Here is a 15,785-nt window from a genome sequence, read left to right as displayed (position 1 = left end):
GGCTCCGTAGGTCATAACCGGTAAGACGCACTCGTTGAAGACTTTTGTCTTCAAGCATTGCGGTATTCGTGACCTGACCGTGACTTGACTTGACCGAGTTTTCTATACGCTGCCCAGCCAAGCTGTACTCTTCTTCGTGTTTCCCCCTCGAAGTTGTTTCGACCCAACTGCAAAGTTTGCCCAAGGTACACATATTCCTGAACAACTTCGAGAGGAACTCCGTTAAGAGCTATTGGTTCCGGACTGACGTATTCGTTGAACATTATCTTGGTTTTTTCCAAGTTTATCCGGAGACCAACTCAAGCAGAAGAATCAGCCAGGCTGCTCAGCATATACTGCATGTCCTGCACAGTTTCTGCCACGATGACGATATCGTCTGCAAATCTCAAGTGCGAAAGGTACTCGCCGTTTATGTTTATGCCCCGCCCTTCCCAGTGCAGCGTCTTGAACATATCCTCTAATGCATAATGTGATCAGTCATGAGTTTATTCTAATTTCAAATTAATTATTTATAATTGAGGAAGAATGAAGAAGGGGAGTTCTTAAATTCCTCTATAACATATATCATCTAAACTTTATCGGTAAACAAAGCGATGTTAAATAAAACATTACATTTTAATAATTTTTCTATCTATTTTCTACTAAACATTACGAGTAAACAGTCACGTGTCTAACTTGATAAGTCCGTTCGGAGTCAGTGAAAACTAAGTATAGCTTTCTAAATGCGCCCCGCGCATGCGTAATGTCCGGACATAGCGAAAGTGATTCCGTTGAGTCTATTTATGCGTAATAAATCTTTATAAGCATATTAAACTCTTCTATGTAGAGTTGAAGGAATGTTTTTTGAATGAGATTCGAAATAGAGATCGAAAGTTGTTGTAAAGTGTGTTCTTTTATAAATAGTTTGTCCAACTTTCGCTAATTTGCGGTAATCATACAATATATTGATGTGTGTGTTTGCATGAGTATATACACACCACTACACATCACACTTACTAATATATTCAATCTTGTTCCTCGTTCGCAAAGCAAAACAATTATCTTGATATATCGTTATTATTACGCTAATTTAAAGTGATTTGTGTCGTGGTCACAACTACCGTTGTGGTTTGTCTTGCAAGCGATATACTAATAAAGACCATGACTGTTTTAGTTAAAGAGCAAGCCGTATTATAAATTGTGATGGTATATATATATTTTAATAATATATGCCAATGTCATTCTAATTAATGATATTTTATTTAAAAGGTATTTTTTATCATAAATTTTATGATACTTCTATTCTTCGTATCATTTCAAGCAACGTATAGTCCACCTGAACGAATTTGGGCGCACGAACGCTATATCCTATTCTCAATCACAGTCGAGTTTCAATACCGAACAGAGCCGCCATGTTGTAATAAGATCATATCATATTATCTGTGATCTTGCCTAAAGAATCGATATAAACTTTCAGATATTATCGGCTTTTATATACTCGACTTTGTATTCACGTTGCTAAATCATCGGCTGGTTGTGATTTGAATACGAAGACAATCTAGAATAATTATGATGTCTTCCGGACCGATTTCTGTCATGGCGGTCAATCTCATATTATAGAGCACAAGTGTGTGCAACACAGATGCACTCTCGTTTCCTTCACTGTCATCCAATGTGAAGATAATCCGATACGATGTACGAATTTAGACGGATGGAGGGGATACATAATAGCACAATACACTTACACCGTTTCCACAGATGCAAAAGAGCTTCTCGATTGACTCCCAAAGACACTGTAGACGCTAGAAGATCTACAGCGTACATTAATCAAATATTTTATGAACGTTTGCGAGCACTGCAGTGTTATGTATTATCTATTCTCTGTTTAATTATTATTTCCGTCGTAAGCAATATCTATCATTCGTACTTCGCCTATTAACTAATATTAAATATTTTAATACATACATATATATATCCTAACTAATGTTATAAGTGCGAAAGTAAGTTTATTTGTTACGATTTCTATTATTAACTTCTCACACATTGTACAGAAAAAAACATAGCATACCTAACATCCGCCTCCCACACAAATATAAATAAAAAAAAATGTATTTAAATATGCATTTTTTTACAATTATACACTATATTTGGTGAGCGTATCTTAGGTACTGACCATTTACCATTAGACACCAACAAGGCGAAAATAGAATAAATAAATTTCATCAATTTTTTTTTTTAAATTCGACAAATATATAGTTAATGAAGGAATATCATTATAATTGCTGCATGACCTATTATTATTGTCAGGTATTATCAAAAACAAAGAATTGTAAATTAATTAAAGTACCTACTGATTGGTAAAGCACTGACCATAGACATAATCACTCACGTTCAAGTAATTTTACTCACGGAATAATCCGTTCGCTCAATTTATGACAATAAAATCGGCTATTATTCGACAACAGTAATAGTTCTTTGTCTTTTCGTTAGCGGTATGTAAAACGGAACAATTAAATTTAATCTATTCATTATAATACAATAATTATACTGGTGGTAGAGCTTTGTGCAAGCTCGTCTGGGTAGGTACCACCCACTCATCAGATATTCTACCGCAAAACAGCAATACTTGATATTGTTGTGTTCCGGTTTGAAGGGTGAGTGAGCCAGTGTAATTACAGGCACAAGGGACATAAAATCTTAGTTCCCAAGGTTGGTGGCGCATTGGATATGTAAGCGATGGTTGACATTTCTTACAATGCCAATGTCTAAGAGCGTTGGTGACCACTTACCATCAGGTGGCCCATATGCTCGTCCGCCTTCCTATTCTATAAAAAAAAAAAAAAAAAAAACATGTTATGAAATTATTGGCATATTTAATTTCATGATCTAAGAGTATGTTTATATTGTGAATCAAGATATAGTATAGAAAATAATAAAATTGTCTTTGTATCGATAGTAATACTTCTCATAATTACCTAGATACCTACATAGTTCGCTAAGAGGCAATAGCGCCAGCATCTTAGCAAAGTCTCGGTTTAATCTATTAGACGGCTCGTTTATTTAATATTCTTTACATAATGTTACGAAGTGTTAGTTAAACTTCATTTTATTAAATGTTAAACATTTCACATCGATTTCATTAAAATTAATTACATTTTCGTTATATTTTTAAAGGCTAGTAGTAGTTAGATATATAAAACGACCAAGTGGCTAGATGTAAACATGTAACCGACGATTGCGGGTTCGAACCCTGGCAAGTACCATTAATTACTTAATTTGTAATTATAATTCATTTTGTGCTCAGCAGCAACGGAAAGCATCGCGAGGAAATATTGCATGTATATAAAATTCATTACAATTGGAGCGGGTAAGCTCCACAAATTTTCTTGAAGAAGTGAGGTTTTGGCCAGTACTAGGGCCCGCTATGGGCCATGTGCCTATAATTTTACATATATTCATTGTTTATTTACTAATACTTATATTATCTTCAATCAAAACGAATAACATTCGTATTCTTTTTAATTTTTTTGTTCAAAATTAGTGCTTTGTGTTTAAGTTTTATAAACATCGTCTAGCTATTTTTAGCATAAAATCTAGGCAAAGCTGATAGGAAATCTTTGGTGATCATTAATCTCGCAAAAGTCTACAATCACCCTATCAAATGTCAACCTTCGACGCTTGTGGCGAAAGAAATTGTATACAAAATTGTAATTTGATTATAGTTATTTATTTGTCATTTGCGTTCAGACGGCTTTTCTTTCGATCCTCGGATCTTCCGACTTGCGAAATCTCGACAACTTTCGTCATTCGTACTTGCAAAATATTGACAACTTTGCGGGATAGACAGACTCATTTATCACATTGATCACAAATTGTTGAACTTTATCTAGTACCTTAAACAAGGTATATTATATATATTGGACGTCAAAACATCTTTAAAATAGGTTGAATATACGTCAGCTTAAAGTAAGACCTCGCAAATGTTTGTTTATTTAATTATTAATCTGTATATTTCAACATATGTATATCCATTTAATTAGTCCATTCGTGTTGATAGTATTAACGTAGAAACGTAAACAATTTGTTTTGTTCTAATAAATACAATAATATTTGCTATAGAAAATAAAAATGAAATATATTTGAAATGTATGCTCGCGTTGTTTATTTACTCGTGGAAACTTTATTGGTCATGTTGTAACATTAAAGTCCTGTCCTACTGTACTGTTTGTTTCTTATTATAAAAAAGTAGGAGATTAGCTGCCAATATTCAAACTGGTTACTACTGGGAAGTTATCTCTCAAAACTTACATAATTTTATTGGTCCGATTTGAAACCAAATTCGAATTCAGGATTTCCATTTCTGCAGCCGCTCAATCTAGCCATTATACAAACGAGGCATTCATAATCTTTTGTCAACAAGTTCCTATTGAATCATAATGGCTATTAAAATGACATATTATTCTGATTCGCTTATAACATTACTCTGAATAGCTTTCAATGAACATACTTTATTCGAGCATTACATAATATGTTTAGATATAATTGTTTTAAAGCGGTCACGATTTGTGAATGTAACGTCGCCTGAGGCTAAACAACAGTATTTAGAGTAGAGAATTTTGTTAGCTTGCTATAAAATTATTTTGCAACATTCAAATTATATAAATACATAGAGCGTGGAATTATATTTAACGAAACAAACGTTTTTTATAAAAATATGTTTTATAATATACGAGTAAGTCTAATGAAAACAAAAATATTATTTAGTCAAGTAATTATATTTTTTATATTAGTACTACATACTCATATCTAAATAAATAATTTTGTTTAATAAAAAAAATATTAAAATCTCTATTATAAAACACTTCGAGACAACTAATTGTATGGCTTAGTGTATATGCGTCGTTACATAATCAAAAAAAACCAGATGTAAAATGGTTTATCCATTTCAGTCCAGTCTAACTAAATTCTATATCGAAAATATTTATTCAAAGTAGTATGTTTATTTATCCAAATAGTTGCGTCCGAGAGGAAGTTTCGAAAGCGTAATTATAGAGCGCTGTGGCTTCTTTTAGATGTAACGAGTTTTAAGTCATGCGTCGTACATCGTAACATTCCTAACATTTTCACAAACGACTAAAGTCTTTGCAGCTATATCATAATATTCATGAATATCATAAACACACACATAAACTGTATACGCACACGTGACTAAAATTAAATGTTCTTTTAACAAAACATCATTATTAAACAAGGTTCTTATTCTATAAACAGTTACTAACGTAATAAAATTACCACTCATCTATTTTCATGTACAATACATAATGTTACAAAGCATATAAAACAGTGTCTACCGAGTATCTTCTCGATTATTCTTAGTATAATCTACTGAATTCAAAGAAAATTTTATTTCGATTTTACATAAATATATAATTTTGTATACCGTAACCGTAACAGCCTGTGAATGTCCCACTGCTGGGCTAAAGGCCTCCTCTCCTCTTTTTGAGGAGAAGGTTTGGAGCTTATTCCACCACGCTGCTCCAATGCGGGTTGGTGGAATACACATGTGGCAGAATTTTAGTGAAATTAGACACATGCAGGTTTCCTCACGATGTTTTCCTTCACCGTAAAGCACGAGATGAATTATAATCACAAATTAAGCACATGAAAATTCAGTGGTGCTTGCCCGGGTTTGAACCCACGATCATCAGTTAAGATTCACATGTTCTTACCACTGGGCCATCTCGGGGCTTTTTGTATGTTTATATATTATTCATACTAATATTCTAGGTCAAGTTACGAATTTATAGTACAATAACCATGTCGCCAATGTCGGAGTATGAACCCGGAAACGCTAGCATATGTAGATTGACGAGGCTGTAAGCTTCGATACAGATGTGACATATCACTAAGTTCTTATAATTTTATCGAACACTTGTTTGGTCTTGACACGCTTTATATATTAATTGTAACATTATTTATATTATGACATTCCAAATAACTGTTACGTACGTTGATAGTATTTATAGCTCATTCGTGTAATAAAAACGAGTATTGGTATTTATAATTATTTTAATTTTACTTTTGACACACATGTAGTAAAAAAGTAAAAGTAAAGTAACATGTAAATATCTCACTGCTGGGCTAACGCCTCCTTTCCCTTTGAGTGAGATACACATAAAGGAGTAGATTTAACTTGACATAAATAGTTTTTCTAATTTATTTTATAACTTAAGAAGAAATAGCAAATTTCAATAAATTACAATTAACAAATATTTATTGTTGATACGATGGTAACATATCCATATGTCGTGGAAAGCGAGGCGAGACGAACTTATATTTGATATTCTCATAACATAACAGATATTTCTAATTGATTTTAGTTCACTTGATGGTATGGCTTCGCAAAAGTGAAGTGTGGGTTAGGTGTAAGTCACCCATCAGATATTCATTCCGCTAAACAACAATGTTTAGTATTGTTGCAATCCGGTTTGAAGGGTGACTAGTCATTGTACTTGTAACTACAGGCACAAGGGACAAGCATGTTTTTAACAATAATAAGGGACCTTAATAATAATTAACCAATTATAAATATAAGCTTTAAAATCGCTTTCAATATGACTTGCTATGAATGGAAATAAAATGTCAGTGAGCCAGTGTAATTACAGTAAACACGTTTCCATTAATATAGCTTAAAAGGATATTTTACATTAATTTGGAACCCCGGTAATATACAAGAGTTTATCAGATAGGAGGAAAATGAAGAAATGATTTTTAGATATATAAACGAATAATTATGTTATATTGAAGTTGTTTCATTCATATTAGTTTTTTGTGCGATTGTAACTTTTGTGTTACAAATTTTTATTTAACTTCACTTATTTGTTTGAATGTTTATTTAAATGAAATTTGAACCATCAAATGTTGCGACTGATGTTTGAACCAGTTCCAGCTAATTAGTTGAGTTATTGAGTATTAACTAATATACTAAAGCCGAGATGGCCCAGTGGTAAGAACGCGTGAATCTTAACCGATGATCTTGGCTTAAAACCTCGTGCTTGACGGTGAAGAAAAACATCGTAAGGAAACCTGCATGTGTCTAATTTCACTGAAACTCTGCCACATGTGTATTCCACCAACCCGCATTGGAGCAGCGTGGTGGAATAAGCTCCAAACCTTCGCCTCAAAAAGGGAGAGGTGGCCTTAGCCTAGCAGTGCGACATTCACAGGCTGTTACTGTTACTGTAAAATACTATATTTTTTTCGTTTAAGTAAACATATATATAGAGATTTGTAGTATTCGGAATATTTAAGGGCTGCTTGCCTTGTATAATACATATTCCTTACAAGTAACATATTTATATTACTTATATCCTAATACACATAATAAAATTTTCAATAATTCTTCACGTGGTCTCGTGTAATGGAGAAGGAGCTTAAGGTTACTATCGTGTGAGACTGAATCGGCGAAATGTCGTCAGGCGACATTATTGAATCGGAGCTAAGGACGAATACCTTTCTCATGATTCGTAGAATTTTAACTCTTGGAATTGAGTGGTCAACGATCTTTATTGAAATCTAGTACAAAGAGATAGAAGAGAGTGACAGTAGTTATATTCTGTAAGAAAAAACCGAAATTCACCGTAGAAATATCAGAATATGATATGCGACATTGACCATTATAAGTGTAACATTTCAAGAATACACGCATCGTTAGTTAACACTGCTGTTTTTAATATGATTAACTGCAGTGTTAAGGAAACGTTTATTACATAACCAAGTGAGAGTTTGTTAGTTTTTCATATGGCAGCGCTTGGACCGAGATGGTCCAATGGTCACACGAACATGTGAATCTTACTCAAAGATTGCGAATTCGAATTTGGGCAAGCACACTTTATTTTTTTTCGTTTTGGTGGTGAAGGCGAATATCGTGAGGAAACCGACATGTGTTGGTTGAAAATATTTCGCATATGTATATACCTGAATTGAACTAGCTTGGCGGAATAAGCTCAAAAACGTTCAACGAAAGGATAACTTTTATAATATCAGGGCTAAGGCCAGCCCTGATATTATAAAAGCTTGTGATGACTCGGCTGAGATATAGGCTCCATAGCTGTTTTTTCTAACTGTTAATTCAGGCGTTATATTTAATACTACGTAAAACAAATTTCAATTAAAAACTCACTATTAAGGCGATTGAAATAATTTGATTGATATATGACTATATTTCTTACAATGCCAATGTCTATGGGTGTTGATGACGACTTACCATCGGGTGGCCCACATACGCGTCGGCCTATATAAGAAAAAAATGTGATGAGTAAAATTGATGATTTAGATTTTTGGTTCTGTAATATTAATTTATTTTTTCTATTACATTGGCTATTCATAGAACTATTTATATTGCAAACACGAGAAACTTTCGCTAAGTTGGGTAACAATTGCATGGTTCTTTATACAACACATTACAATGTTAACGCTAATTTTTCCTTAATATAGCGGTTTATTGTTTAACATAAATTTTGTTTTAAATTTTCAAAGAACAATTGTCATAGAACAAATAGGTTATTGATTGTAATTGAATAAATATTTTGATATTTATTTTAGTGAAATTTAAAGTGATGTTTAAAGTTAAACTAAATAATATTTGGAATTTACTTATTACAGGTAATAACAGACTTGATAAGATTAAACAAAAAAAATCTGAATCAATATCCTGAAAAATCAGTGTGGGTGAATAATAAAAAAGCACCGCTTATAAAAAAATTTAGATATACCAAAACATGGTTGCTTAATCCCGAAGTAATAGAAAGGACCAAATGATGAACAAAATATTATCTATATTTCACTGTTCACGACACTAATAAATTTGATCAATCTTGTAACATTGACATTACGTATACGTACTATTACAAAAAAACTTAGACAGTGTGATTCAGGAATTTCAAAAAATGAATCAACGACATCTAGTGACAAATAGTAACTTGTCGTGTCGAAGACACAAAATATCATTAAAAAAAATCTTTTAAATTAAAATGGCATCCCCAATTCGAATGCCTAGGTAGTCGCCTAATGCCTAAATTGACGGCTCTTGTCATGAATAAAGCAAATATTATATACAGGTACAACTTTGGTGTCCAATTAACGGTCAAACGCTGGCCTATTAAGTGTAAAAAAAAATATTCTAGTTCAGTTTTTGGCCCCATTTCATGAATCGTAATCATAGATCGATATATTATGACATATTTACAAATTAAATACTCAGTGTGGTCATTTGAAAGCAATAAATTTTATATAATTTCCATTAATTGCCTATAACACTTTAAATATATAACTTTATTACATTTATGATTGATTCAGTTTTAAGTAATACTTGAATATAGTTAATTATTATTTCAACATTACCGATATAATTAATGTCTTATTTTATTTAATTGACGATCGATACGATTATATCAGTTATATAGTTCAAAGTCATTTGCGTAATGTATTTATTAAAGAAGTTTGTTATTTAGTTTTTCATTTACAGTAAATACCTAATTACGTTTACAAAATAAACAAAGAATACGTATTAGAATTAAATTTTTGCACCGGCAACATAGGTTATTGTTTTTTTTTTGGCACAAAATTTGTGATATTTTTTTAATGATATGTTATTACGCTTTTTCGAGTTACACAATGCATGTATTTTGAAAATAAACAAATAAAATATGATTTTCCATTCCAGAATTGCGTTGTTCACAAATACTTTTTACTTAATATGTGTATACATAAAACGAGTTTTGACACATTACTCGTATAATGTGTGAATTTAGACAAAAAATAGTAATAAAAAAAATGTGAAAATCGTATTGTCGTAAGTAGTGTAAAATTCGGACTTTATCTCGAACGAAACACGTAACAATGCGACATAAAATAACTTTCACAATAATTTTACGTCTTATTATGTATAATAGGCTTATATAGAGCACTAGTTCTTATTACCTTCTACATAAGAATCAATTTACTAAACAGAAATACCTTTCAGTATATAGGTAATTAAGAAAGACGAGATAGCCTAGTGGTTATAACGCATGAATCTTAACCGATGATCGTGGGTTCATCCGGGCAAGCACCACTGAATTTTCATGTGCTTAATTTGTGTTTATAATTCATTTCATGTTTGACGGTGAAGGAAAACACCGTGAGGAAACCTTCATGTGTCTAATTTCACTGAAATTCTATACATGTGTATTCCACCAACCCGCATTGTAGCAGCATGGTGGAATAAGCTCCAAGCCTTCTACTCAAAAAAGAAGTGGAGACCTTAGCCCAGCAGTGGGATATTCACAGGCTTTTACTATATAATTAGACACATAAAATTTTGCAATTATTTTTAAGTTACAATATTTCATGTATTAGTATGTTTTTTATTTTTTATTAATAGAATAATAGACAATTTATAATAACTTTTTAATGATGATATTGCTTTACCTCCTTCATCATCATTTTGTAGACTCTATTATTTTAAAGTCATTATAAACTTTCACCGTCTTTGCTTCGAGTGTCACTCGTGTTAGCATCATCACGGGGAAAATTGGGACAGTTCCGGTTTGCTTGAAACAAAACTGTGACGTAATCTTATAATCAAAATTCACTCATGAATCGAATTGTTTATCAATTGAATCGTTACATTTATATATTATCAGTTAAGAAAATAAACGAGATAGGCGTTAGGTAATATATGGGTAATTTTTTATACAATTCAATAAATAAGATTGCGGCTTTTCATTAACACAATATAGTAATATCAAAGTAAGTAGTAAAGAGTAAATTACATTACTTTTATAATAAAATAGTTTCAATCACCCCGCTCCATACTAAATAATATATAATAATATCATATCACATCCAACTATTATTTTTTACATAGAATGACCGCATGACCTTTCCTTTTAATAGGTTAACTAGTAGCATATTACATTAGATTATATCATACAGAGAACGTTGATTATTAAATGCTTATGATATAGACTGAAGAAACTTCCAGTTAATTGAAATACAAAAAGTTTATAGTATTCATATTAAATTAAATATTATTAAGATTGTTAAGCTTTGGAGATCCTCAATGACGACTTAACCAGTATTAGGCAGTCCATGTTGTGCTTGATGGCTTAAAATTTGACTTATATGAATTCTTATCGTGCCGACCGCTGTGAAATGCAAGCAAATACATACAGAGACGTAAGCTTTGCTAAACTATCTTAATAGAACAGGTTGTTTGTTATTGGTATTGCCAATACCAAAGAAATTAAACTACGAACTAAAACTAATAGATTATTTACTAAATTATTACTCAAATTATGACCAATAATTTATGAAACAGATGTTATAAAATAACTTCAAAGTTGGTGACTTAAACGAGTTAGAAAATAAACGATTAAAATTCGAACACTATAAAAAGCAACATTACAAGTCGAGACAAGTGTTTTAATCGTTCCACGCCTACTTGTGAGTTACACCGCATACCTATAACGTTACGCAAAATATACTTTTTGCTCTGTCTCACTTTTCCCCGAGGCATGGATGCCCTGTTATATTATAGACTAACTAGGTCGGTATGCCCACAATTTTTACTTAGCTTATTTCAATTTTAGTATAATATATATTATGTTTCATAATCGGTATTAATTGTTAAATACGGTTTGAATTTTATTATAAATACATAAGATATGAAATGGCTTGTGGCTATATTATGTCCACTTAAGTCGCGTGTGACATTTAACTCATTAGTTTAATTAATCAACGTTAATTGTTTTTTTTTTAATATGAGACTTTGACGTTATTATAAATTTAAGTGTATATTGCCTATTGTATAAAACACTTTATTACTTTGAAAATATTTCAATAGTAAGTTTGCAAAATATGTGTGAAAAATCTCATCGATTTCTAGAGCTAGTTATATCTCCAAAGATTAAAGCTGCATTAAAACCTTGCGAGTTTTGAATGACTTTAATCACGGCGGCCATTCTCAGCGAAAACTAACCAAGAAGTCAGGAGATATTATACTTCTCCAGTGAGCAACGTGTGCAAACAAAAACACTGCGAAGTTCCAAATCTGGAATTTGGAACTGAAAATTTCTTGACGGATATATTTATTATAACGTTATTACGTTAAAAGCTCATAAATGATAGTGAATGAAATATTAAGTGATTACATATTTCTTAAAATGTTAAAAATTAAAAAACAATTATAGTGTCCGGGTTTCACTACAATTCTAATTTCACAATATTACCATAATGTTTGCAAAGTAAATAACGTTTCTTAAGCTTATTTATAAATATTTTCCTCATTAGATATTGAATTGCGTAACTACAGTAATAAAACTGGCAATGAAGAAATAATTAAGCTAATAAATAAAGTCCGTTACATCAAAATATTTAGACCTGAACGAAATAGCTCGATATGTAATATAAAAACATTTATGTTAAAAGATGAACGTGGTTCAAACCCGGGCAAACACCACTGAATTTTCATGTGCTTAATTTGTTATTATAATTCATCTCGTGCTTGACTGTGAAGGAAAACATCGCGAGGAAACCTTCATGTGTCGAATTTCACTGAAATTCTGCTACATTTTTGAATAAACATGGAATGGAATCACCAACCCGCATTGGAGGAGCGTGGTGGAATAAGCTCCAAACCTTCTCCAACTCTTCTGTTACTGTTGTTCTTTTATGTAGATTATATAATATATATTATGTATAATATGTGTTAAATTTTATATAAATAATTCAAACATACTACAAAGATTCTTCTAGTTCTTGTGTATAGACCCAAATTTTGAAATCGTGGTAGTTTTACGTTTATTTCTTCTTGTCACGAATCAAAGGTCATTGTTAGAGAGCCTTATTAAATAAAGTTTATATCGTATTTAATCACTAATTAGAAATAGAAATTCATTAAAATATATATGACTCGCATCAATTTTAAATAGTTATTTTCAAATTATTGTAATCGTGAGAGGTACAATGTAAAGAAAAATACTTTTGAATCGTTTGACAATTTCTCGTGCTAGCTTAAATTACTTTTTGGCAATCATTGTTTTGTCATTCGGAGTAGTCATTTGAAATGCTAATTAGGTACTAATTGCAGATTTAGGTTTTGAAAAGTTTCAACAATGAGTTGCAGCAAAATTATTACGAGAATTGAGAAATATTCCCAAGACTAATTTAAATATACAATTATTATATTTTACGAGTCCTTCTTGTATTGTTTCGTTATTTCAAAACTATATACATTACTGGTGATTAATATTATTATATATTAAAAAAAACTGAGTTAACGATACAAAGACAACGAAGTTATCGCTGCTATAAGATATTTTAGTAAGTGATAACACAGCCTTAGTCAGTCTTCGTTTCTTTCGGGTTGCCTGGAATAGATATAAAAACTAATTATTTGCCCTATTTAGTATTGAGCTATGCACTTTTAAATCAGCTCATTTTTAAAAAAGGAGATGTTCTCAACTCAATTTTTTTTAATGTTTTATTCTATTAATATCATTATCTACTGGATTTGGCCTTTAGAGGGCAGATAAAATGACGAAGGTTTTAGGTTTTTGAGATTATATCAAGTATCAAAAGATCTAGGTCATCTGCTTAGATTACATGTATCATAGAAATCAATACTAGCTTATTGATACTTGGTTTCTTCAACCTTTTACTATTGTACTTGTGGCAAGTTACAATTTGTAACGTTGCCACACCCTACTTTGTCCCTCGTGTAGACACGAGGTCTAGGTAGGTTAAATATAGTTTTTATCATTCATTATATTCATTATTCAATTATTTTTTTAAATTTTGGTGTTTGTAATATATATTATAATAAATACGCGCGACCTAAGTTTGGTCGTTAAGACATCGTTTTTAATAGCGGGAGCAGAAATGCGTATGCCATAAATACTTCTACAATTGCTTAAATAAATACATCATGAATTTGATGAAGGTCAATCTTTACTTGAATATTAGCTTATTTTAAAATATCTGTCTTTGTCTTTCAGGTTTTATGTCTCGTGCTAGCGACAGGGATGGCTGCAAGGCACCGTCCACGCCTCCAGCAGCAAGTTGACGCTTACGACTACGAGCCTCAGGCACAAGAAAGGGGTCAACAAGTAAGTTTCAATTACTAACGATTCAAAACGTTCTAATATGCTGTGATTAATTATTATAATATCTCTAACAAAGCTGATACAAAGAGCCGTGCTACATATTACTATTCAGTTTATTTATTTATTTGTATTATTTAAATTGTATTACCGAGTGTATATTGAAACTTCCGATGACAATTTTTATGACATACAAAACGAACTGTAGAGTATTTAAGATGTCAACCAATGGTATCGCTTAAATTCAATGTTAAAATAGTTTATTTGTCTTTGTTTTTCTGTGTCTGCATATGGATAGTAATTAATGTTTGGTTTAATATTAAAACAGATTAAAATTAAATAAGGAAAGATATTAGCTTAAGAACTTTTATTTAAACTCTTTGTATTCACTAACTTCTACTGGTTGTTTTAATTATACAAGGTTATCTAAAGTAAGATCTATATTAAGAACGTTGAAATACTTAATAATCATATAAAATATTGTTGTTATTTTTAAATGTCGGTCGATATTTATTTTTATTCGTATATTTGGCGCGATAAGAGTAAAGCTACAAGGTTGAATTTGTATGCAAAGCTAGTGCATGTAACGTTTATTGAAAACGTTCTGACGCAAAAAGGTATTATTATTCGCGTGTCCTGAATTTTACGCTTTTTTTTTGCTTTTACCACAGATTATTAAAGTTCTCATTAAATAACTTCCATTAATAGGTTACGTAGAAAAACATAATCAAAAGCGAAGGTCAGAATGTTATTTATCAATTACGTTAGCAATTTCACGCTTTTTATACATTAATATTAATTTATCAGAAAATTGTTTTTTATAAACGAAATAAAAACTTAATTATCTTTCTAAAGGTGGATGGATTAGTTATCTCTCGTGTCATAAATCTTATGATTAATATAACCTATTTCAAAATAAAGATAAGACATTCTTTATTCAAGTTGGAGCTTATCAATAACATTTGAGTAGTTATTTTACAGACCACTACGTAGATTTTACTTAGAAAATCCGGCAAGTAATTCAGTAGTAACCCTTTTTCCCAACAAATTGGGTACATAGTAAGTAGTACTTAAGTACAGTTCTTCTAAGTAAATAAAAACTACGAGAACTTCCCGAAACATGTCGAGCGTTCCTCAAATAATAACGTAAATTAAACCAGTTTAATTAGATTTTTATGATTTCCAGGTGGTTTTAGTACCACAAGATGCTTACGATGGACTATACCAAGCTCAAGACCGAGCTGATGAAGAATACGAGCCGAGAGCAGTTCACAGATCCTCAGCTCCGTCCAGATTGAAGCAACAATCTCAGCTGCAAGAAGGACCCAAACAGCCGCCTGTGCAGACGATCAGGAACTATAACAAGGTATATTAAATAATATTTACAAGTCATCATTTACCACATTCTTAGAATGTCGAAAATGTAAGCATATATAATTTGTAAGGAACAGAAATAAAACGTAATAAGCGTTTACACAAAAAAAAAATTTAAACTAATAAATTCTACCAATTATCAATGATAATTTGCGGTTGGTTATATTAAAACAAAGTTTTAACAATATCTTATTATGCATAAAACCTTGATCACTCAAAATCTGATAAATAACTGATGTTCAATGTTTATCAATATCAAAATGGCTGAAATATGTAAGAAAATGATAG

General features: G+C 31.3%; 1 protein-coding gene across 1 annotated transcript in view; it reads left to right on the top strand.

The window, feature by feature from the left end:
• LOC126771461 (uncharacterized) overlaps positions 1-15,785 on the top strand; it is a 39,654-nt gene that overhangs the window by 22,296 nt on the left and 1,573 nt on the right. The window contains exons 2-3 of the mRNA XM_050491357.1: positions 14,019-14,129; positions 15,310-15,489. Coding sequence (XP_050347314.1) covers positions 14,019-14,129; positions 15,310-15,489 — 291 coding nt within the window. The remainder of the gene's footprint in view (positions 1-14,018; positions 14,130-15,309; positions 15,490-15,785) is intronic.

This window comes from Nymphalis io, chromosome 10 (assembly GCF_905147045.1).
Source record: "Nymphalis io chromosome 10, ilAglIoxx1.1, whole genome shotgun sequence".
In the NCBI taxonomy this organism is placed as follows: Eukaryota; Metazoa; Arthropoda; class Insecta; order Lepidoptera; family Nymphalidae; genus Nymphalis; species Nymphalis io.
Note: the sequence above shows the minus strand (reverse complement) of the source record. Positions and strands in the feature narration are given on the sequence as shown.